The sequence below is a fragment of the Myotis yumanensis genome, unplaced genomic scaffold (assembly GCF_028538775.1).
Source record: "Myotis yumanensis isolate MYYU_CA2020_CCGP unplaced genomic scaffold, mMyoYum1.0.hap1 SCAF_11, whole genome shotgun sequence".
NCBI lineage: Eukaryota > Metazoa > Chordata > Mammalia > Chiroptera > Vespertilionidae > Myotis > Myotis yumanensis.
Window position 1 is genome coordinate 59,878,374 of NW_027223762.1, and position 22,609 is coordinate 59,900,982.

At 45.8% G+C, this 22,609-nt stretch overlaps 1 protein-coding gene across 1 annotated transcript in view; it reads left to right on the forward strand.

Moving 5' to 3' along the window:
- The window catches only part of LOC139020116 (nephrocystin-1-like), a 94,046-nt gene extending 74,263 nt beyond the window's left edge, over nucleotides 1-19,783 (forward strand). Inside the window, exons 16-20 of the mRNA XM_070429739.1 lie at nucleotides 603-702; nucleotides 9,273-9,385; nucleotides 9,805-9,878; nucleotides 16,825-16,869; nucleotides 18,749-19,783. Coding sequence (XP_070285840.1) covers nucleotides 603-702; nucleotides 9,273-9,385; nucleotides 9,805-9,878; nucleotides 16,825-16,869; nucleotides 18,749-19,021 — 605 coding nt within the window. The 3' untranslated portion in view covers nucleotides 19,022-19,783. The remainder of the gene's footprint in view (nucleotides 1-602; nucleotides 703-9,272; nucleotides 9,386-9,804; nucleotides 9,879-16,824; nucleotides 16,870-18,748) is intronic.
- The last annotated feature ends 2,826 nt before the right edge of the window (nucleotides 19,784-22,609 follow it).

Consider the following 22,609-nt stretch of genomic DNA (forward strand, 5'->3'; position numbering starts at 1 on the left):
CTTTGCCTAGAACACTAACTGTCCAACAGCAGACAGTCACGACAGAACCCAGGCACTGTGTCCTTACCCCAGCCTCTCAGCTGGGTCAGCTGCTGTTCATGCCACTTGCCCTGCTGGAGAGCCACCGAGACTCTGTTCTTCCTGGCCCATGGAAATACCTGCTTCCTCCTTTTTCTGGGGCTGAGCTAGCAGCCAGCTCCCAGCTGCAGGGCTGTATCTGTGGCTGTGTGAGCTCTCTTCCTTTCTTGCCTCCCCATTTGCTCCTGGTTGACCACCTTTAGATGATTCAATGCATGGGTCTCTCAGGCATGCTTCTATATTGAGCATGGAATCCTTTGTTGAGTTATATAGTTGATAAACTTGTTAACAAGTTTCAGGGGGAGAGGCCAAGGGGATCTCTCATACTGCCATTCCTCTAATGTCACTCCCCAGACATGCTTTTTAAACTCCTTTTTTTCTTTGTAAATCAGCCACAACAATGCAGCTGTCAGGGGCAGGCACTGGTGGTGAAAAGACTTTGTTGTGTTATAGCAAAATACCATGTGTGTTATACGCACTGTCCCAAGCACTTAAAGTTGTAACATTTATTAATTTTTTTTAAGCACAAGGGAGTGTTTTCCATCAGATGATGATGATGAGGAGGCAACCGCAGCTTCTAGTAAAACTGAGGTCTTTGAACAGAAGATCAAGAGACCTACTAAGGTTGGTATGCCTTCTGTGGTTTCTGTTTGGGAGCTCGGGTCACTCAACATGTGTAGACCATCTCTGCTCCCAGCTTCCCTCCTGCTTGGTCATCTTTTGTTGGTTAGTATTTCCTCACTAGGGGCCCAGTGCACGAATTCGTGCACCTTGAAAGGAACTGTGGGCTGTGAGGCTGTGGTGGGCACAGGGGTGGGTCTCGGCCCATCCTCCGCGCCCCTGCCTGGCTCCTCCCTCCGTGGCCCCCGGCCCCCTGTCTGCCAGCAGGCCCGCTCCTGCCGCTGCTGCTCCCACACGCTGACAGCGCCGGCCTGGCTTGCACTCGCTGATGGCGTAGAGCGATTGGGGCCGGCGCTGGGCACCAGCAGTGGGTGTGAGCGGTGGCTCTGGCGCCAGCTGCGAGTGCAAGTGGGCCGTTGCCAGCAGCAGGTGTGAGCAGTGGCTGCTGGCCCTCATTGCCCCTCAGGAGCAGGGGGAGGCGGAGAAGCCCTGAGGGATGATTGGGGCCAGCAGCCACTTCTTGCACCTGCTGACAGTGCCGAATGATTGGGGCCGGCTCCGGTGCCAGTAGCAGGAGCCGGCAGCAGGTGCAAGTGCCCACTGGAACTGCAGTGTGCGGGAGCAAAGAATTTTCAGTAACACCAGAGGCTTGCCCTGATGACAGCAACCGGCACCCTGCCTTGGTCTGGCGCCCCCGCTCACCTGCTTCACCATCCCACTGAGGCCAATGCCCGCCATGTTCCACGCTCTGCTGCCTGCTGCCAATGCCCGCCATGTTCTTCATGTGCTCCCTAGTGGTCAGCGCACATCATAGTGACCGGTTGTTCGGTTCTGCAGTTTGGTCTATTTGCATATTAGGGTTTTGTGTGTATATATATATATATATATAGAGAGAGAGAGAGAGAGAGAGAGAGAGTAACTTGTTTGCCAAAGATCATGGAAATGGAATAACAAGTTCAGATTAGGTTACTCTTCTACTTACTAGTTAGCACAAAGGACAGATTTGGTCAAAAATAGAGTAGAGAACTGTTAAGTGGGCTTACTGACCCATGAGTCTATCTAAAGAGAACTTTTTAAAATGTTAAGTTTGTTGAGGTATAATTTAGTTTACTCCTTTTAGTTTACAGTTCTTTGAGTTTTAACAAATGTATACAGTCATGTAACTATCAGTACAGTCAAGATAGAGAATGTGTCCATCACTCTAAAGAGTTACCTCTGTGGCTTTGTCTTTGTTCTCAGTGCCCCGCCCCAGCCCCAGCCCCAGGCAATCACTCCTCTGTTTTCCTTCCCAACAGCTTTGCCTTTCCCAGAATGTCTTATACATCAGATCATATAGCATGTAGGCTTGTGAGTCTGGTTTTCACTCAGCATAGTGCTTCTAAAATTCATTCATGCTGATGCCTGTGTTAGTAGTTTGTTCTTTTTTGTTTTAAGTAGTACAGGAGATATTGTGGGATCAGCTCCAGATCACTGCAATAAGGTACATATCGCAATAAAGCAAGTTACATGAATTTTTGGCTTCCCAGTGTATATAAAAGTTATGTTTATACCATACTTTAGTTATTAAGTGTTCAATAGCATTATGTGTAAAAAAAAAAACCCAATGTATATACCTCAATTTAAAAATGCTAACCATTATCTGTTACTGTTGGAAAAAAGGCCAGTAGACTTGCTCAACTGAGGGTTGCCACAAATTTTCATTTTTTTTCTTTTTATAAGATTTAAATATATATATATATATATATATATTTGATTTTAAAGAGGAAAGGAAAGGGAGAGATAGAAACATCAACGATGAGAGAAAATCATTGATTGGCTGCCTCCTGTACGCCCCACACTGGGGATCGAGCCTACAACCCGGCATGTGCCCTTGACCGGAATTGAACCCAGGACCCTTCAGTCCACATGCTGCTCTATCCACTGAGCCAAACCAGCTAGACCAGCCAGGGCTTTTTTTTTTTTTAATATAAGATTTTTAATTGATTTTTAGAGAGAGAGGAAGGGAGAGGGACAGAGAAAAACATTGATGTGAGAATGGAACATTGATTGGTTGCCTCCTGAATACTCTCTACCCCTGGGGATTGAGCCTGCAACCTGGGCATGTACCCCAATTGGAATCGAATTAGCAACCCTTCAGTGCATGGGATGAAACCTAACCAACTGAGCCCCACCAGCCAGGGCCAGATTTCCAATTTGTAAAAAATGCAGTATCGCTTTGGCTAGAGTGACTTGGTTGGAGTATTATCCCATGCGCCAATAGGTGCTGCATCTGATTTCATTTCAGGGCACATATTCAGGTTGTGGATTTGATCTCCAGTTAGGATGCTTATGGGAGGCCATCAATTGATGTTTCTCTCTCACATTGATATTTCTGTCCATCTCTCTCTTTCTCTCCCCTCCTCTCTTAAAAAAAAGTCAGTAAAAATTAAAAAATACACACAACACAATATCTTCAAAGCACAATAAAGCTAGATGTTCTGGTATTCCATTGGCTGGATGTATCATAGTGTGTTACCTATGAGTTAGTTGATGGACATCTGGGTTGTTTCTAATTTTGGCCTATTATGGATAAAACTTCCTCTAAATATTTGTATATGAATTTTTATTATGTGTAAATGTACTGTTATTTCTGATGGGTACAGACACTTAGGAATGGGGTTGCTGGGGCATCTGGTGTTTGTTTATTTTATAAGAAGCTGCCAAGCTATTTCCCAAATGACTACACTATTTTACATTCTCACCAGCAGTGTATCAGCATTTCAGTTGCCCCATATTCTTTTAAAAAAATACATTTTTATTGATTTCAGAGAGGAAGGGAGAGGGAGAGAAAGATAGAAACATCAATAATGAGAGAGAATCACTGATCGGCTGCATCTTGCCTGTCTCCTACTGGGGATTGAGCCCACAACCTGGGCATGTGCCCTTGACCAGAATTGAACCCAGGACCCTTCAGTCCACAGGCTGAGGCTCTATGCACTGAGCCAAACCGGCTAGGGCTCAGTTGCCCCATATTCTTGACAACACTTGGTATTCTCAGCCTTTTTGTTTGTTTTAGCTATTTTAATAAGTAAGCAGTGGTATCTCATGGTTTTTGTTTTGCATTTTCTGCAGGGAGCTTTTATACTAGTAGAATCCAGGTCTGTCAATTTCAAACTCAGGAGCCTTTTGGAAAAAATCATAGAATCATCTTTCTTGGGGTCTCAATGTCTATATCTTATAAAGGACACAGTAGAAATATCAATCCCATAAGTTGTAATGAAGTTTAATGAAAAAAACATAAAAAACACTTAGCAAGTATTTATAGTACATGCAATTAAGCAGTGTGAGCTCTAATAGTTGGCTAATCTTATGATTATATCTATATATATAAAAGCCTAAGTAACCGTCCAACTGTCTGATTGGTAGCTTTGATGTGCCCTGACCACCACGGGGCAGATGCTCAATGCAGGAGCTGCTGAGCTGCAGTGACTTGGCAGCTGTGGGTCTTGGGTGACACACCTGGAACCAGAGAGGAGGGATCCCAATTCCGATTCCCGGGTGCATTACCTGAGGACCGCCCTCTTGCAATCCGGGACCCATCAGGGGATGTTTGAGAGCCGGTTTTGACCCAATCCCCGCAGACCAGGCCAAGGGACCCCACCAGTGCAAGAATCTGTGCACCGGACCTCTAGTATATAGATAAATGCAAATGTAATGCCAGGTAGCTGATGCAGTGTGTCATAACATTCATCTAAGTGAAGCTATGTAAGATAGCTGGTAAGACCAGGGGGCATTTGAAATGGGGTTTGAAGGATTGGAGATGTGCTCTGTGAAGACGTCAGGAAAGGGCCTTTCCACAGAGGTGCACGCTGGATGGGTGGAGGGGGAGCATGGCATGGGGACACGACTAGGGCATCCCCTGACTCTCCCTGCATGACCTTTTTGAGGTTTCAGATTGTCAAGAAGCAGTGTAATGAATGAGAACTTGGCCTACCTCTCTGAGTGGTTGCTTTTGTCATTTTATTTTTTAAAATAAATCTTTATTGTTCAGATTATTACAGTTGTTTCCCCTTTCCGCCCCCCCCCATAGCTCCCCTCCACCCAGTTCCCACCCCACCCTCTGCCCTTACGCCCCCACTGTCCTCATCCATAGGTGTACGCTTTTTGTTTCGGGTCAAAGGTCATACACATGGAAAATGTAGCTGTTTCCATCCGCGATGTGTCCCTGTGTTCAGAAAAGTCTCTCACGACTTGTTCACGCTCTACTCAGAAAGGGTACGGAGACACGTAACGGCTTTTTAAAATAATGTGTCCTCTTATGTTTAAAATGAGGATTTCGCTATCAAAAGTGAGGAGAAAGCAACATTACAGCTGCTCTCGCCCCTCTTCCCCTTTGGGTGATAGTTGTGCGTGGGGCTGCATGCTGGTTCGTGGGCTGTCGACGAAGCCGTCTGGGTGCCTCACGAGGTTCTGCCGGCTTCCCAGGGGCCGTCGCAGCCTCGCAGGGCCGTCTCAGCCTCGCAGGGGCCATCGCAGCCTCGCAGGGGCCGTCTCAGCCTTGCAGGGGGCACCACATTCCATGTTGGGGGTGAAGGTGCGAGACAGAAGCTCCTCTCGCTGTCTCTCCTGCTGCTCCCTTGTGTATTGCCGATGCTGGAAGTTTCTGAAAGCGGTCTGCAGGTGCTGGACATCATACTTTAACGGGTCAACATGAAGTTTGTCATTCTGTCTTTTGTTGGGCAGTTCCTTGCTGGACAGAATCTCCAGGCGTTCTAGCTGGCTGAATATCTGGTATGCTTGCTTGGATTTCGTTTTCTACTAAGTGCACAGACTGCTTGTCTGCCGTCTCCCGGCGTCCCATGTGAGACTGGATCTGGTGGACCTGCTTGTGCGTTTGCTGGTACAGCTGTTCCATATTGCTGGCCCAATCAGGTCCGGCTCCAGCTTTCTCCGAACCTGATTCTGCTTCTTGAGTGTGTCCCTTATGGATGCGAGTAGTTGAAATCTGCAGTTTGTTGGGTTCGCTTTTGTCATTTTAAATCATGCTCTGAGTTTAACTGCCCGCCCGGGCACCCTGTGTGCAACCCGACCCAGGGCAGCGAGGCGGGACAGCATGGCTCCTCTGTCACCCCAGCTTCCTCATCACAGCTCCCTTGGGGGCCTAAGCCTTTAGTCGGACATCCCCCGAGGGCTCTCTGGCTGCCAGAAGGATGTCTGACTGCAAACTTAGGCCTGATCCCCCCAGGGAGTGGGCCTAAATTGACAGGTGGACATCCCCCATGGGGTCCTGGACTGCAAATGGGCGTAGGCTGGGCTGAGGGACTCCCCTCCCCCTGCCGAGTGCACAAATTTTTGTGCACCAGGCCTCTAATTTATAATAATTACTGATAGGAGAGGACTTACTATTTCCATTTTGTTACTGATTTTCTATATGTCTCAGATTTGTATTGTCCCTCATTTCCTCCCTTCTTACCTTCTGTTGTGTGTGTTTATTAATAAATTTTTATTGATTAAAGAGAGGGAGGGAGAGGGAGAGAGAAATATCAATGATGAGAGAAAATCATTGATCAGCTGCCTCCTACATGCCCCTTACTGGGGATTGAGCTCGCAACCAGGGCATATACCCTTGGCTGGAATCGAACCTGGGACCCTTCAGTCCGCAGGCCAGTGCTCTATCCACCGAGTTAAAACAGCTAGGGGTCCTTCTCTTGTGTTTAATTGATTTTTTTTGTAGTGATACACTTACTCCTTTTCATTTCTTTTTGTGTGCATTCTATAGATTTTTTTTCTTTGTGGATACTATGGGGATTACATAGTTATAAGAATCTATTTTAAACTGATAATTTAACTTTAATGTTGAAATTTATTTTGTTTTTGAACCCTTAATGTGTACCATGCATTGCATTGAACACTCCACACTTACCTCATTTTAATCTTTTTATTAGCCTTCTGAAATTCAGGTATTGCTATCTGTATTCTACAAACGAGGAAACCAAAACACAAGGAGAATAATTAATTAGCCCGAAGTTACATAGCTAGGAAGTAGCAAAGTCAGAATTCAGTCCAGGTCTGCTACACTCTCCCATGTTCCAACTAGTACTGTGAAGAATCAGCTCACATTTCTTCTACATTCATCACATCAGGTGGGATGGCCACATGGCTTTGTTAAAACATGTAGCTGACTAGGCTCTATTTCCAAAACACATAAACATGCCTTTTTTTAAAATTAAATCTTTATTGTTCAGATTATTACATTTGTTCCTCTTTTCCCCCCCCATAACTCCCCTCCTTCCAGCTCCCACCTCACCCTCCGCCCTCACTCCCCACCCACTGTCCTCACCCATAGGTGCACGATTTTTGTCCAGTCTCTTCCCGAATCTCCCACACCCCTTTTACCCCCAAGAATAGTCAGTCCACTCCCTTTCTATGCCCCTGATTCTATTATAATCAACAGTTCATTCTGTACATCAGGTTATTTATTCACTTGATTCTTAGATTCATTTGTTGATAGATGCATATTTGTTGTTCATAGTTTGTATCTTTACCTTTTTCTTCTTCTTCCTCTTCTTAAAGGATACCTTTCAGCATTTCATATAATACTGGTTTGGTGGTGATGAACTCCTTTAGCTTTTCCTTATCTTCGAAGCTCTTTATCTGACCTTCAATTCTGAATGATAGCTTTGCTGGATAAAGTACTCTTGGTTGTAGGTTCTTGGTATTCATCACTTTGAATATTTCTTGCCATTCCCTTCTGGCCTGCAAAGTTTCTGTTGAGAAATCAGCTGACAGTCGTATGGGTATTCCCTTGTAGGTAACTGAGTTTCTTTCTCTTGCTGCTTTTAAGATTCTCTCTTTGTCTTTTGCTCTTGGCATTTTAATTATGATGTGTCTTGGTGTGGTCCTCTTTGGATTCCTTTTGTTTGGGGTTCTATGCACTTCTTGGACTTGGAAGTCTATTTCTTTCACCAGGTAGGGGAAGTTTTCTGTCATTATTTCTTCAAATAGGTTTTCAATATCTTGCTCTCTCTCATCTTCTGGTACCCCTATAATTCTGATGTTGGTACGTTTGAAGCTGTCCCAGAGGCTCCTTACACTATCTTCGTATTTTTGGGTTCTTTTTTCATTTTGCTTTTCCGGTTGGGTGTTTCTTGCTTCTTCGCATTTCAAATCTTTGACTTGATTCTTGCGCTCCTCTGGTCTGCTGTTGGGAGTCTGTATAATATTCTTTATTTCAGTCAGTGTATGCTTACTTTCTAGATGGTCCTTTATCACACCATCGAGGGTCTCATTAGATTTCCTGTACATCTCATCAAGTTTATCGACAGACTCTAGAAGCCTCTTGAGAGACCTCAAAAGTGTGGTTCTGAACTCAATATCCTCTCTTGATAGTTTTGTCCTGTTTCTTTGTCTCCGCATTTTTTACGCTTTCTTGGTACACCCCCTAGTGGTCTTTGTGCGCAGTCTTGTTGTAGTTAAGCCTTGATTGTTATAGTTAATACTAGAGGGATTTGACCTCCAGGCCGACTGGCTGTGATAATCAGCTGTATTTGCAGTGGAAGAACTTGTGTCCTCTAGGGAGGTGCTGATCTAGCCTTTGCCTGAGGCTATCCGGCAAATGCCTCTGTGCAGGGCTTGGGTGGGGCGGGTCCCACGGGATCAACAGGGCGGAGGAGGGAGCAGTTATGGCTGCTCTCAGTCCGTCCCCTGGGTCTCTGCCTCTCTGTCCCAGCAACAGCTGCAAACCTAGGAGGGACCGTAGCCAGACAGTCCTGCTTCTCCCGTTTGAGTCTGGGTCCCTAGAGACTCGCCCGGATCTGGAGCTCTGAGTCTGAGGCTCCCTCCGGATTGAAACAGACAACCTCGCCCTCAGCCACCAGCCCGCGCTGCGCGCACTCCGCACCTTAGTATTTTACTTCAGCACTGCGCCTCCTCTGATTCTTGGTTCCTCCTAGTTGTAGAACTTCCATTCAGCCAGCCTTCCTGTGGTTCTGGATGATGTCCGTTCCGTCTTTCAGTTGTATTTTTGAAGTGGTTGTTCGAGGCAGCAAACTCCGGCGTTAACCTATGCCGCCATCTTGGTCGGAACCTGCCTTTTTTTTTTTAAATTGATTTCAGAGAAGAAGGGAGAAGGAGAGATAGATAGAAACAATAATGATGAGAGAGAATCATTGATTGGTTGTCTCCTGCACACCCCCCACTGGGGATCAAGCCCGAAATCTGGGCATGTGCCCTTGACCAGAATCGAACCTGGGACCCTTCAGTCTGCAGGCTGACACTCTATCCACTGAGCAAAACTGGCTAGGGCTCATGGCTTTTTAAAAATTTGACATTTAACATGGGTGTATAGCTAAAATAGAAGCATAGCTATGGCAGCACAGGGTGGAGACTTGAAAGTGTACACATAAAAATGTAAATTATCTGAAGTTTAACGTGACCAACTTGGAGTGGGAATTTCCCATATAATTGTTGCATTTTTCCCAATGATGAAACAAAACTTGGAATAGTTCATTAAAGTAATACACACATTTAAAAAACATTGTAGGTTGGAGTGTAAGATATTGTTTAATGAATACATTTCTTTTCTTCTTTAATAGTTTACTGCCGGAAACATTAATTGGAAGCATGTCCTACATTCATTTGTTGATATTTTATCGCCAAATTCTTGGAGATGTACTCCTAAAAGAGAGGTTGAGCATGCAAAGTGCTGGTAAGGGGGTCTTTGCAATTTCCTTTTGTACAGTAATGCATCATCATGCTTTGAGTAAATGTAACCTATGTCAGCCTGTGTCTTCTGCTTCCAAAGGTGAGACCATGGTCATGAGAAAAGTGAGGTTGGAAAAAAACAGAAAGGAGAACACAAGTTTCTAGTCTTATTCTGTTCAGAGCCACTTCACTCCCCTCCTAAAAGCTCTGTTTACGTGGTACAAGACTCATTCCAGAACCCTCTATGTTGTGTACATAGGGGGGGTGGGGGTTGAGGGGACAGCTTTGAGCTCCTAGAGGTTAAAGTGTTAGAATGTGTTGTCAACAAATCTTGTGACACAGTGATTCTAATATGTTATGTCTGTTGCAGTAAAACATGTTGGATAAAGTTTGTATAAATCCTTTTTGGTCTTTGTATTTCAGATTTGATCAGTAATCCCGTACTGGCCACCTTCCCCAAGCTCTTGGAGCAGCCTGACGTGGTGGATGCGCTCAGGGTGGGTAGTATCATGATGGGAACCTGGTGGGTTCCGAAAGCAATTAAACACACAACATTAGTGCGTTCTGACACCTATTCTTTTTTTTTTTTTTTTTTTTGCCCCCTATTTGGATGACATCTCCTGATCTGTGTCCACTTTTTAGCTGACTTGGGCTCATTCTTCCTTTCTTAGCATGAGTGTTACTTTTCCAGGCTTCCCAGCACCCAGTAAGCAGGTGAAGGGCATGCTATGTACACTGTTGCAATCTCTTATTTGTTTTTTGTTCCTTAACTTAAGATGGCCACTAATTGTGGCCTAAGAGCAAAAATCCAAAATAGTTTGTTATATACATGAACTGAGTTCTCAGGGGAGAGTCAGGGCACACATATCATTTTTTATTTAATTCAACATATACTGTCTGCTGCATGAAATAGCAGCTGGTTGAACCACATGAATTCTTCAATTTTCAGCCATTTTTGACCTTCAAAATGTCAATTTTATAAAGTTCAACTTATCATAACAGGGTCAGCAAACATTAGAAGACCTGTATGCCCATAAGGCAGATGTTCAGATACCATGGCCGGTGCCACAGGGGAAGCATGACCCAGGTCATTGGAGACTTAATAAGGCAGCAAAGGAAGACCAAGGACTGTTCCATTAAAGAGCTCCTGGGTGAGATGGACCTAGCACATGCTGGGGCCAAGTCCGGTTTTGACATGCTGAGATGGGAGTGAAAGACATTACAGGATAGATCCCAAGATGGCTACAGAGTAGATGGAAACTACACTCATCTGCTTCTCACCCCAAACTGGGTTTACAGGTAAATTATAGAGCAGTCAACCTGAATAACCAACTGAAGGCTAGCTAAACTGAAATATTATACCAAGGATTTATAGAAGAAGCCACTTAGAGACTGGCAAGAAGAGTGGAGACGTGGAAAGGGCTGGCCCCCACACCCAGGTGTGGTAGTGGCTGAGAAGCTGGAGGGATATTGTGACTACAAAACTTCCTCCCCCCAGTATCATGGCGTCTCAACCCCATGTAGAGAGAACACAGAGCAGCAGAGATGGGAACAGGAACCCACATAGCATCTGGTGGTGAAAATCAGTGGGTCTTCAGTCTACCTGAAAGACCCAGATGCCACCTTCACAGGGATGAGCAATCCTATTAACAGCAACAGCCTGGGGAGTGCACCACCTCGTCTCCCACTGCTAGTGAGACCACTCTGCCATGCTTGGGTCGTATGGAGGGATCTGCTGGCTGTACCCAGCAGTAACTTTTGGGGCCCTCTTTTTCTATGAAGGGTTTTGGTGAAGATTCAGACAGTGACTAAACTGTGTGACTTTTGGAAGAATGCTGGTCTCACCACCTTGAGCACATAGCCAGTGCCCCTTCCCCACTTGTTGAATCACTTAGCAGGCCTGCTGAGTTCAGTGGTGCAGGGGGACCAGAGTGCTGTGCAGAGTTGGGACTTTCAGACCAGTCTCTTGGGGAAACTTTTGTCCAGGAACCAGACAGGCATATGCTGGGGGGTGTGGCTACTCCTATCTCTCTAGTGATTTCAGTCTCTGCTACCCAGGAAGGGGAAGATGTGCCTGTCCCCTCTCCTATAGACTTCAGGACACCCTCCCACCCTCCACTGGGAGACTGTTGGGATCAGCCCTGCAAAATTCTGGATACCCCATCCCATTGGGCTCAGTTCTGTAAGGGGAAGGGAGAGTAGCTCAGAGCTGGGACATTAAAAGTGTAAGCCCTTGGAGGCTATTGTCCGGGGCTGGGGCAAAGTGCTTAGCTCCCTCCTGTGGGCTGTGCTGGCATCATCCCCATGGAAGACTTCTTTGATATGTCTGCATGAACCTGAGGCAGCTTAGCTTGCTCCTGCAGAGAGGACGGCTGGCTGCACTGAACCTGAACCTGCAGTGAGCTCCTCCAGGGGGAATTAGAGTTGGAGACTCAGACAGAGACTTAGTGGTTTGGCTCTGGAGTAGGGGCCACTTTTTCCTCATTGAGTGCCTGACCACATGATCTAAGTAGGGACCCATTAGCCCTGTCCTCCCAACCCCAGTTATCCCACCCTACTGAGCTTGCAACCTGTGGAAGGGGATGTGGTTTGTGGCCACCCTGTTGGGCCCACTCAACAGTCATTTTTTGGCAAGCTCTGGAGGAAGACCAGGCAACTTTAGGGTGAGCCAGAGTAGCTGACAGGTGGAGGTGGACCTCAAAGAACCTTGGTCCTTTTACAGATCTGCCACCAGCTCTAACCTGGAAGAAGCTGATCATTATATAGAAATTGATCCCTCCTCCACACACCCAGGTCCAGTAGATGCAGCCACAAATAGTGAACAGAGTGGTAGCTCCAGACAGGTTGCCTACAGTCAGTTACACACAACATCTGAGAGTGACCTGTACCTGAACCCCACCCAAGTGGACCCAGAACCAGCTCAGCCAGTGGTGGGCTGCAGATCAGACCAGAGCTCGACCCTTGTAGCCACACAAGCTGCACACCCAAAGGGGAATTATAGCAAGCACCAGACCCTCCTAGAAACAACTCTGCCTCAAGGGGCAGCCCCTGAACAGTGTCTCATACACAACGTCTTGTATAGTCAGCCAGGCTGAAAGATTAACTCTATCTACAAAAGGGCCAACAGCACTCAAGACTCAACTACAACAGGAGGGTGTACATAGCCCACAAAAAACCCCCAAAACATTTCTGGAGCAAGGAGCTCAGGTGATCTGGAAGATTGTGCCATTAAGCACAATGAGACACCATCATCATAAAGCCATCATAACAAGTTTGGCAATCATAGCAGATCTACCTAATGCACAGAGACAAAATGGGGAGATAAATAAATAGGCCCCAAATGAAAAAACAAGATAAATCCCCAGAAAAAGAATTAAATGAAATGGAAGCAACTAAAATACCAGAAGCAGAATTTAAAACAATGGTTATAAGGATGCTCAAGGACCTTAGGGGGAGAATGGATGATCTCAGAACTTAAAGAGATAGTAAGCAATAAAAAGGACATAGAAACCATAAAAAAGAACCATTTGGAAATGAAGAATAGAATATCTCAAATGAAGAATACACTAGAAGGAATCCATAGCATATTAGATAAAGCAGAGGATTAAATCACTGATTTAGAGGACAAGATAACAGTAAGCACCCAAGCAGAGCATAAGAAAAAAAAAAGAAAAGAAAAAAAAAAGAATTAAAAAAAAAAAAATGAGGACAGTCTAAGGGACCTTAGGAACAGCATCAAGCATAACAACATCCACATTATAGGGGTACCAGAAGGAGAAGAGAGAGAGCAAGGGATAGACAAGAAATAATGTTTGAAGAAATGATGGCTGAAAACTTTCTTAACCTGGTGGAGGAAAAAATTGTACAAGTTCAGGAAACAAAGAGAGTCCCCATCAAATTCAGGAAACCCAAAGAGACCCAAACAAAGACATGTTATAATTAAAGTGGCAAAGGTTAAAGACAAAGACAGAATCTTAAAGGCATCAAGAGACAGAAAAGAAAAAAAAAGGCATCAAGAGAGACAGTTACCTACAATGAGTTCCCATAAGGCTGTCAGCTGATTTCTCAACAGAAACATATCAGGCCATGAGAGATTGGCATGAAATATTCAAAGTGGTGAAAAGCAGGGACCTGCAACCAAGACTAGTATATCCAGCAAGCCTATCATTTAAAATTGAAGGTAAAATAAGGCGCTTCCCAGAAAAAAAAAATGCTAAAGGAATTCATTACAATTAAACCAGTATTGTAAGAAATGTTAAAGGGCCTACTGTAAGAAGAAGAAATATATAGAGAGAGGAACATAAGTATAAAGTATAAAATGCAATAAATAAATGCTTATCAATAATAACCTTCAGAACTCTTACCATTTGCAACAGCATGGATGGAACTGGAGAGCATTATGCTAAGTGAAATAAGCCAGTCAATGAGGGAAAAATACCACATGATCTCACTCATTCATGGATAATAAAGACCATTACAAACTTTTGAACAATAATAGATACAGAGGCAGAGCTGCCTCAAACTGATTGTCAAACTGTAGTGGGAAGGCCAGAGAGGGTTGGGGGGCAGAAGGGAGGGGAGAAAGAGATCAACCGAAGGACTTGTATGCATGCATATAAGCATAACCAAAATGGACATAAGACACTGGGGGGTAAGGGAGGCCAGGGGATTGTCAAGGGCGGGGGGTGGGGGAAGGACACATATGTAATACCCTTTGTAACACTTATTATTTTTTTAAAAAAAGAATAAAAAAAAATTAAAAAAAATTAATAACCTTCAATGTATACAGATTAAATGCTCCAAAAGACACGGGTAGCTGAAAATGGATAAGAAAACATGACCCATGTATATGCAGCCTATAGGAGACCCACCTCAGAACAAAATAGTCACATAACTGAAAGTGAAAGGATGGGAAAAAATTATTCCATGCAAATGGAAAGGGGAAAAAAAGCTTACGTAGCAATATTTATATTTGACAAAATATACTTCCAAACAAGGTAATAACAAGAGACAAAGAAGATTACTACATAATACTAAGGCGATTGATCCAACAAGAGAATATAATCCTTGTAAACATGTGCACCTAAAATAGGAGCACCTAAATATGTAAAGAAAATCTTGGTGAACATTAAGGGAGAGATTGACAGCAATACAGTCATAGTAGGGGATTTTAAACACCCCCATTATCATCAATGGATGGATCTTCTAGACAAAAATATAACAACAAGGAAACAGCACACTGGGTAAGGTTGATTTAATGGATATTTACTGAACATTTTATTCCAAAAGCAGCAGAATATACATTCTTCTCAAGTACCCATGCAACATTCTCAAAGATCACATGTTAGGACACAAAATAAGTCTCTACAAGTTCAAGAAGATTGAAATCATATCACACATCTTCTCAGATCACAGTGGTATGAAACTAGAAATTAATTACAATAACAAAACGGACAAACATTCAAACACATGTAGGCTAAATAGCATGTTATTAAACAATGACTGGGTTAACAGTGAGATCAGGGAAGAAATAAAAAATTACCTGGAATCAAATGAAAATGAGCACACAACAACCCCAAATCTATGGGACACAGTGAAAGCAGTTCCGAGAGGAAAGCTCAGCATTAAGGCCTACCCCAAGAAACAAGAAAAATCTCAAACAATTTAACCCTATATTTAAAAGAGCTAGAAAAAGAACAACAAACAAAGCCCAGAGTAAGTAGAAGGAAGGAAATAATAATGATCAGAGTGGAAATAAATCACATAGAGACTAAGGAAAAAAAATACAAAAGATTAATGAAACCAGGAGCTGATTCTTTGAAAAGATAAATAAGGTTGACAAACCTTTAACCAGATTCATCAAGAAAAAAAGAGAGAGGACCCAAATAAATCCAAATGAAAGAGAAGTAACAACTGACATTACATAAATACAAAGGACTGGAAGAAAATACTATGAACAACTATATACCAACAAATTGGTCAACCTGGGCGAAATGGATAAATTCCTAGAGACATACAATCTTCCAAAACTGAATTAGGAAGAATCAGAAAACCTGAATAGACCAGTACCAACTAATGAAATTGAAGCAGTAAAACAAACAAACAAACAAAAAAACTCTCAGCAAACAAAAGTTCTGGACGGGATGGCTTCATAGGTGACTTTTCCCAAACATTCAAAGAACTGATACCTATCCTTCTCAGACTATAACCCAAAAATTCAAGGGGAAAAGACAAGCTCATCTTACGAGGCTAGCATTATCCTAATTCCAAAGCCAGATAAAGACACTACAAAGAAATAAAATTATAGGCCAATATGCCTGATGAATACTGATGCTAAATTCCTCAACAAAATATTAGCAAACCAGGTCCAGCAATACATTACAAAGGTCATACACTGGCCGATGAGTCTACAGTTGCTGAGTGCTGTTCGAGTTAAGTCAGATTCCTTACAGAGTTTGTGACGTGTGAGCCTCTTGCTGTTAACTTAGCCAAGTTCAGTTTGTTGTTGGCGCTTTGATATGATGATGGCGGCTCCTGGTCTGGTTAGTGACGCGCTCTGGCCTCCAAGGGTCCTCTTCAAACTGTCTGGCCCCAGGCACAGCCGCCAGCGGTGGAGGAGCACAGCCCCCAAGGCAGTTCTTTCAGGAGGAACTGTGAACATCTGGGGGTGGCTCCTGCTAGCTATGGCCCTGCAGAGGGGAGGGGGCGCATACCTCTGTGGTCTCTGTGAGGAACTTCTTTGTTTTGTGGGGACTCTTGGTCCTGGTGCCACATGTCATGTTCACCCCAGGGCATCCCCATTGGGGAAGGTCAATGCATCCACGGAAACCATGAACTCAGGCGCCAGCGGGAGGGTACCTGCCAACAGGCACCATGTGAGGCCCAGGAGCCAGCAGCTAGAACCCGGGCACCCCCTCGGGTACAGTGTGCAGAGCTGGCACCGGAGACTTCGATCCTGACTTCGGCGGGGCTCCCTGAACTCTGGGTTTTATTTCTGTAAAAGAGCGTTGGGGAAGCCTCGTGGGCAGGTGGAAATAGTGACTTGTAAGGCTGTGCTGCATTTGTGCCCCGTGACCACCGTCATCTTCCAGGCAGACTGTAGACAAGTGTGGTATCGGCAGTTTTCTGTGTCTCTACTGGCTCACCTGCAAAGCTTGCTCGTGTTTTATTGTTCAGGTGCTGTGTCTGTGCAGTTTGAATGTGTGTGTTCGCGTTTCACTGATTCTGATCGTAATTAGTTTAACTTGTAAGAAGCACGGGCTTCTGGGACGTCCCTCCCCGCCTGGCCGGTCTGGCTCCTGGTTAGAAGCAGGCGCCCTCAGACGTTCTTACGGTGGCGGTCCTGACAGGGTTCTAAAGCCCGTCCACCAGCTTCATTACAGTCAACTTGCAGGCAAAGACTTTAGAACCCTCAGATTAATATATCATTTGTTTCCTTTTCAGAGTTCGTGGGCTGAAAAAGAAAGTACATTAAAAAGATCGGAAAAGGTAATGTGTTTTTCCACGTGCACTTAATATCCACAGTGTCACTGCTCCCACATTCTAACATGGGCTCTTTTTCTTAGCTAAAATAGCCATAGTCATACCCCTCTCACTCTCTTAAACGGTGTCATTACGGTTGTAAAGACACGTTCCAGGAGTGTCTGGGTGCCGATTCCTAATGTGAACCGACGCTGGATTGAGAGTCATTTCAGGTCACCGAGTGTCATTTAGTTGAGGGGAGATTTTAAATCAAAGCTCCCAGTTGACTATCAGATTTCTCTTATTTTTTTTTTTTTTTTAAATATATTTTATTGATTTTTTATAGAGAGGAAGGGAGAGAAATAGAGAGTCAGAAACATCGATGAGAGAGAAACATCGATCAGCTGCCCCCTGCACATCTCCCACTGGGGATGTGCCCACAACCCAGGCACATGCCCCTGACCGGAATCGAACCCGGGACCCCTCAGTCCCCAGGCCGACACTCTATCCACTGAGCCAAACCGGTTTCGGCAGATTTCTCTTATTTTTAAAAAATTCCTCCTGCTCTCAAAGTGTATAACAGGTAAGGAGAAGGAAAAGGAAAATTGGCCGAGCCATGTCAGACATTGGAAAACACAGGTGTGCCTGTTGCCACAGAAGCGTGGTCATCACACACCAGCAGCACCATCCCTGTCAGTGAGCAACACCCTGACTGCTCCACTCCAGGGTCCAATAGACGGTCCTGGGAAGGGCCACATGGTCGGTACTTTTGGCTTTGCGGGCCCTATGTTCTCTGTCACAGTGACTCAACTTTGCCATCGTAACATCTGAGTGTGGCTGTTTCTATAAAACTTTGTTTATAAAAAGTAGCAGGGGCTACATGGACCCATGGGCTATGGTGTTTGGACTTCTAAAGCCTTAGTTATCTACAAACTAAAAACCCTAAATGTTAAAAAAAAAGTACCCATATTGTATCCTTATTTGACCTTTGCCAGAATTGGCAGTTTAAAAATTATATTTTTTTATTGGATTCAGAGAGGAAGTGGGGGGGGGGAGAGAGAGAGAGAGAGAGAGAGAGAGAGAAACAATAAGAGAATCATCCATTGGCAGCCTCCTGCATGTCCCACACTGGGTAATGAGCTCAAAACCCAGGCATGTGCCTGGCTGAGAATCGAACTGTGACCTCCTGGTTCACGGGTTGACATTCAACCCCTGAGTCACGGGCAGGGCTAGAAGTGGAGGCTTAATGCTATTCTGGTGAAGCCATGGGCAAGGTGTTGGCCTGTGGAAACTGCCCTGTGCACAGGATGTGCTTGGAGGGCGCATCTCTATGCAGACTCCACAGCGTGTGGACGCCTCCACCTTCGAGTGCCCTGCCCTGTGATTCCCACTCAGCCTGTCCGGTGGGGCCGAATGGCAGTGTCTACATTGCAGTCCTCTTGTGATGGGGAGAGTCCGACTGGGTCCTTACTGCTGGGGCCCTTTCTCTGGGTTTCATGCTTGTGGCCCTTCCCTTGTACACGAAATCGTCTGATGTGCTGTGATGGGACTAAGGGGCACAGCTGGCTTCATGATCTGCTTTCGTTGTATTTACTTGGACCCACATCCTTGTCACCAGAATTAGACTTCAGCGCCCATTCTCCTTGGTGGGAAGTGAGACCCTCAGTGGCCTTAGCAGAGCCCCGGTCTCGAGGAGTCGCCCGCAGCCCCACTGCTCCACGTGACTCGGTGACTCCTTTCCACTGAGGGGCTGCTTCCTGCTGCGTCCCTGGTGCAGAGCCGCTGACCAACCCAGCAGGCAATGTGCACCTCCGCCCACCTGCAATGGCTTTTAGTCAACAGAGTTCATAGAATCTAACACTTAATGATGCGGATCCACTCACAGTAATTTGTGGTGTTTTCCCAGAGAGACACAGAGTTCCTGAAGGCTGCGTTTCTCCTAGTTTACCACGACTGTGCATTGCCCCTTCTCCACTCCACACTCCTGCCCCCGTTCAGGTGGGCAGAAGAAGAGACCGAGGCCACGAGGTGGAAAGTCATCGCGGACTTCCTGAAGCAAAACCGAGAAAACCAGGGCGCCCTCCCAGCTCTGCTGTCACCAGAGGGTGTCCATGAACCTTTCGACATTTCAGAGCAGACCTACGACTTCCTGGGTGAGATGAGACAGAAAGCAGCCTGACTGGTGGCCTGCGGCCCTGCAGGCCCACCGTGCTGCCCGATAAAGTACAGCCAGAAGTAACCGTCCTTGTGTGGATCACATTCTATAAGAAATACCTATCTGGTCATGTGAATCTTTTAATAAGTTTTTATAAGGAGTACTGTTATATCTAATTTTAAACTTCTTCAAAAACCAACTAACAAATATAAGTTGACTGTATTTATAGATGTGTATAAAAGCAAGATTTTTAACAAAAGCTGAATTATGATTATTCAAGAAAGTGACTATAGAACCCAGGGGATGGCAGGAGATAGGTCCAGGTCATATGTCTTATAAGAGTCTAGTGTCTAGAGCAGGGGTGGGCAAACTTTTTGACTCGAGGGCCACAATGGGTTCTTAAACTGGACCGGAGGGCCAGAACAAAAGCATGGATGGAGTGTTTGTGTGAACTAATATAAATTCAATGTAAACATCATTACATAAAAGGGTACGGTCTTTTTTTTTTTTAGTTTTATTCATTTCAAATGGGCTGGATCCGGCCCGCGGGCCATAGTTTGCCCACGGCTGTTCTAGAATATAGAAATGCTCCCACACAACGGTGTCCGCGGCAGCACCGCTTCCTGCGCAGGGGCGTCTGAGCTGCTCGCTCCCCTGTTGGGCTTGTGCCCGGAGCATCTGATGCCCTAGCACAGCGCCAGGCCAGGGAATGGGGAGGGGGTGGTGGTGGGGACAGGCTCCCCGTCCCCTCAGCGCCCCAGGTGGACGGATCCCACAGAGGAACCGCGGAGGAAGGAGCCGGAGGGAAGGTGCCGGCTGCAGGGCCCGCCATGGCCTTTTCGTGGCTGCGGTGACATTAAACCCAGCAGCGCTGTGGCCTGCGATGTCCTAGCCCTGGGCCTGCGCAGAGTAGGCGGCCACGCACGACAGTGGGCATTCCTCCCCCATCCACCGCGCCTCCATGTCCGCGGTCCCTCCCCTTCCCGTCCACGGTGCCGAGGAAGGGCTGTGCCTCCAGGTGGGAAGGGCTCAGAGCTGCGACTCCTGAGGCTCAGGCTGAAGGGAGCCGGGTCTGCGGCCGCAATGCCAGAAGGAGTCACTGTGGACTCAGCTCAACCTCAGGATCTGGTCGTGTGTCTTGTAGTCGTTTTTCCGGCTCTGGAGGCAGCTGGACCTTAACCTGTTCGTGTGTCTGGCTTTGCCAGCAAAGATTACTTTGCAGAACTTTGTCCTTTCCAAGAGGCTGCCTGGGGAAGCAGGACAGGCGCCCAGCTCTGCGAGCCCTTCCCAGGTCGGCGTCTCTGGGTGACCTTCCGAGTCCACCCTCTGGGCAGCCCTGTGTGTGGGGGAGCCCTGGGCGAGGTGAGAATGAAGCCAACTGCAGGGACAGTGCGGAGCAGAGCTGAGGACACAGGATGGACGTCCTTGGCGGCGCTGTGATCACTGGGTCCAGTTCATCTGAGCCCACATTCCTCTGAACCGCTCGCCCCGGAGGCAGCAAGTTCCCTCCTCGGTTATCCGGAACGCGTTCTTCTAACTTTCAATGGAAGCCGCCCACTGGCTACACCTGCCCCTTCCTTCCCAAGGCACCTCAGGGTTTCCCCTGGCCTCCTGCCCCTGGTCAGGTGACCAAGAAATCTTCTCTGAAAAGTGTGTAAAGCAATGATGGTGGGAAGAGAGTTTGAGGAGAAGTAATAAAAGATAAAAGCAGTTGTCCCAGTCTCTATGCCTGAGAGTAGATTCAATCATTTGAAGCATGAATTGAGTGCCTACTGTGTGCTGGCAGTATTTGCTGTGAACCAAGTGACTGCTCTCCCGGAGCCAGCTTCCTGGGGAGGGGCAGGGATGGGGATACAGAGCGGATGAACCAATAGACAGGGGTACTGGGTGGTGACAGTGCTGTGCAGAGAATCACAACAGGCCGGTGCAGCCCGGTTCTGGTCAGACAGGGTGGCTCTGCCTCCTCCTCCGCCCTCTGAGGGCAGCCAGAGGCCTGGGCAGTATCTGAGGACCCGGAGCAATAAATGGGAGCAGGGAGTTTTGGGAAGGAAACCAGAACTCAAACTCCACCAAACTGGTGGAGGTTCCATTCTCCTCCCTCTGGGCTCAGGGACAGCCTGGGCCTGGGAACTGCACAGGAGACAGACCAACATCTCCAGGCGAAGCCTCGCTTGCTGGTGTGAGGAATGGGAACGAGCCCTACAGCCAGCGCACAGAAAACCCCTGTTATTTGTGTGTTTTCCATCTTTCCCGCCCGGCCCCTGCAGGCTAGTGACAGTAGTAATACCAAGTGCAGTGGCAGCCAGACAGGTGACCAGAACGCTGAGGGAGGGGGACTCTTCTCTCCGATGACTTTTAAGGAAAAGACAAAATTCTTATCAATATAAAATTCAACTGATTGAACAAGCTTTGTTCTCAATAAATTTTTAATATAGGAACTTTTAATAAGTTAAGGAGGGAGACTTACTTCAGAGTCAAATAGTCCAAAGAAATAACACATTACAAGAGATTTTTTTTAAAAAATTAAATCTTTATTATTCAGATTATTACAGTTGTTCCTCTTTCCCCTGCCCATAGCTCCCCTCCACCCAGTTCCCACCCCACCCCCTGCCCTTACCCCCACCACTGTCCTCGTCCATAGGTGTACGATTTTTGTCCAGTCTCTTCCCACACCCTCCACACCCTCTTCCCCCCGAGAATTGCCAGTTCACTCCTTTTCTATGCCCCTGATTCTAGTCTATTCACCAGTTTATTCTGTTCATCAGATTTTTTATTCACTTGATTTTTAGATATGTATCGTATTTACTTGTTGATAGATATGTATTTGTTGTCACTTTGTTGTTCATAATTTTTATCTTTACCTTTTTCTTCTTCTTCCTCTTCTTAGAGAATACCCTTCAGCATTTCATATAATACTACTGGGTTTGGTGGTGATGAATTTCTTTAGCTTTTTCTTATCTGTGAAGCTCTTTATCTGACCTTTAATTCTAAATGATAGCTTTGCTGGGTAGAGTAATCTTGGTTGTAGGTTCTTGCTATTCATCACTTTGAATATTTCTTGCCACTCCCTTCTGGCCTGCATAGTTTCTGTTGAGAAATCAGCTGACAGTCGTATGGGTACTCCCTTGTAGGTCACTGTTTTTCTTTCTCTTGCTGCTTTTAGGATTCTCTCCTTGTCTTTTGCTCTTGGCATTTTAATTATGATGTGTCTTGGTGTGGTCTTCTTTGGATTCCTTTTGTTTGGTGTTCTCTGTGCATCCTGGACTTGTAAGTCTATTTCTTTCACCAGGTAGGGGAAGTTTTCTGTCATTGTTTTTTCAAATAGGTTTTCAATATCTTGCCCTCTCTCTTCTTCTGGCACCCCTATACTTCAGCTGTTGGTATGCCTGATGTTGTCCCAATTGAAAAAGACAACAGCGCAGCACTGTCACTTAAGGTAAAGGTTGACCTTGTCAGTGAAGATACTGGCCTAGGATGTAACTACCCACCATAACTGCTTTTAGTTAAAGTTTCATTTCAGACCATCCTTTGTGGTTACTTTAGGTCTCTGAGTTTGCAAGACCGCCAAGCAGGCCTCCCCTGAGCTTGTCAGGTCAGCATGTGACCCCTTTC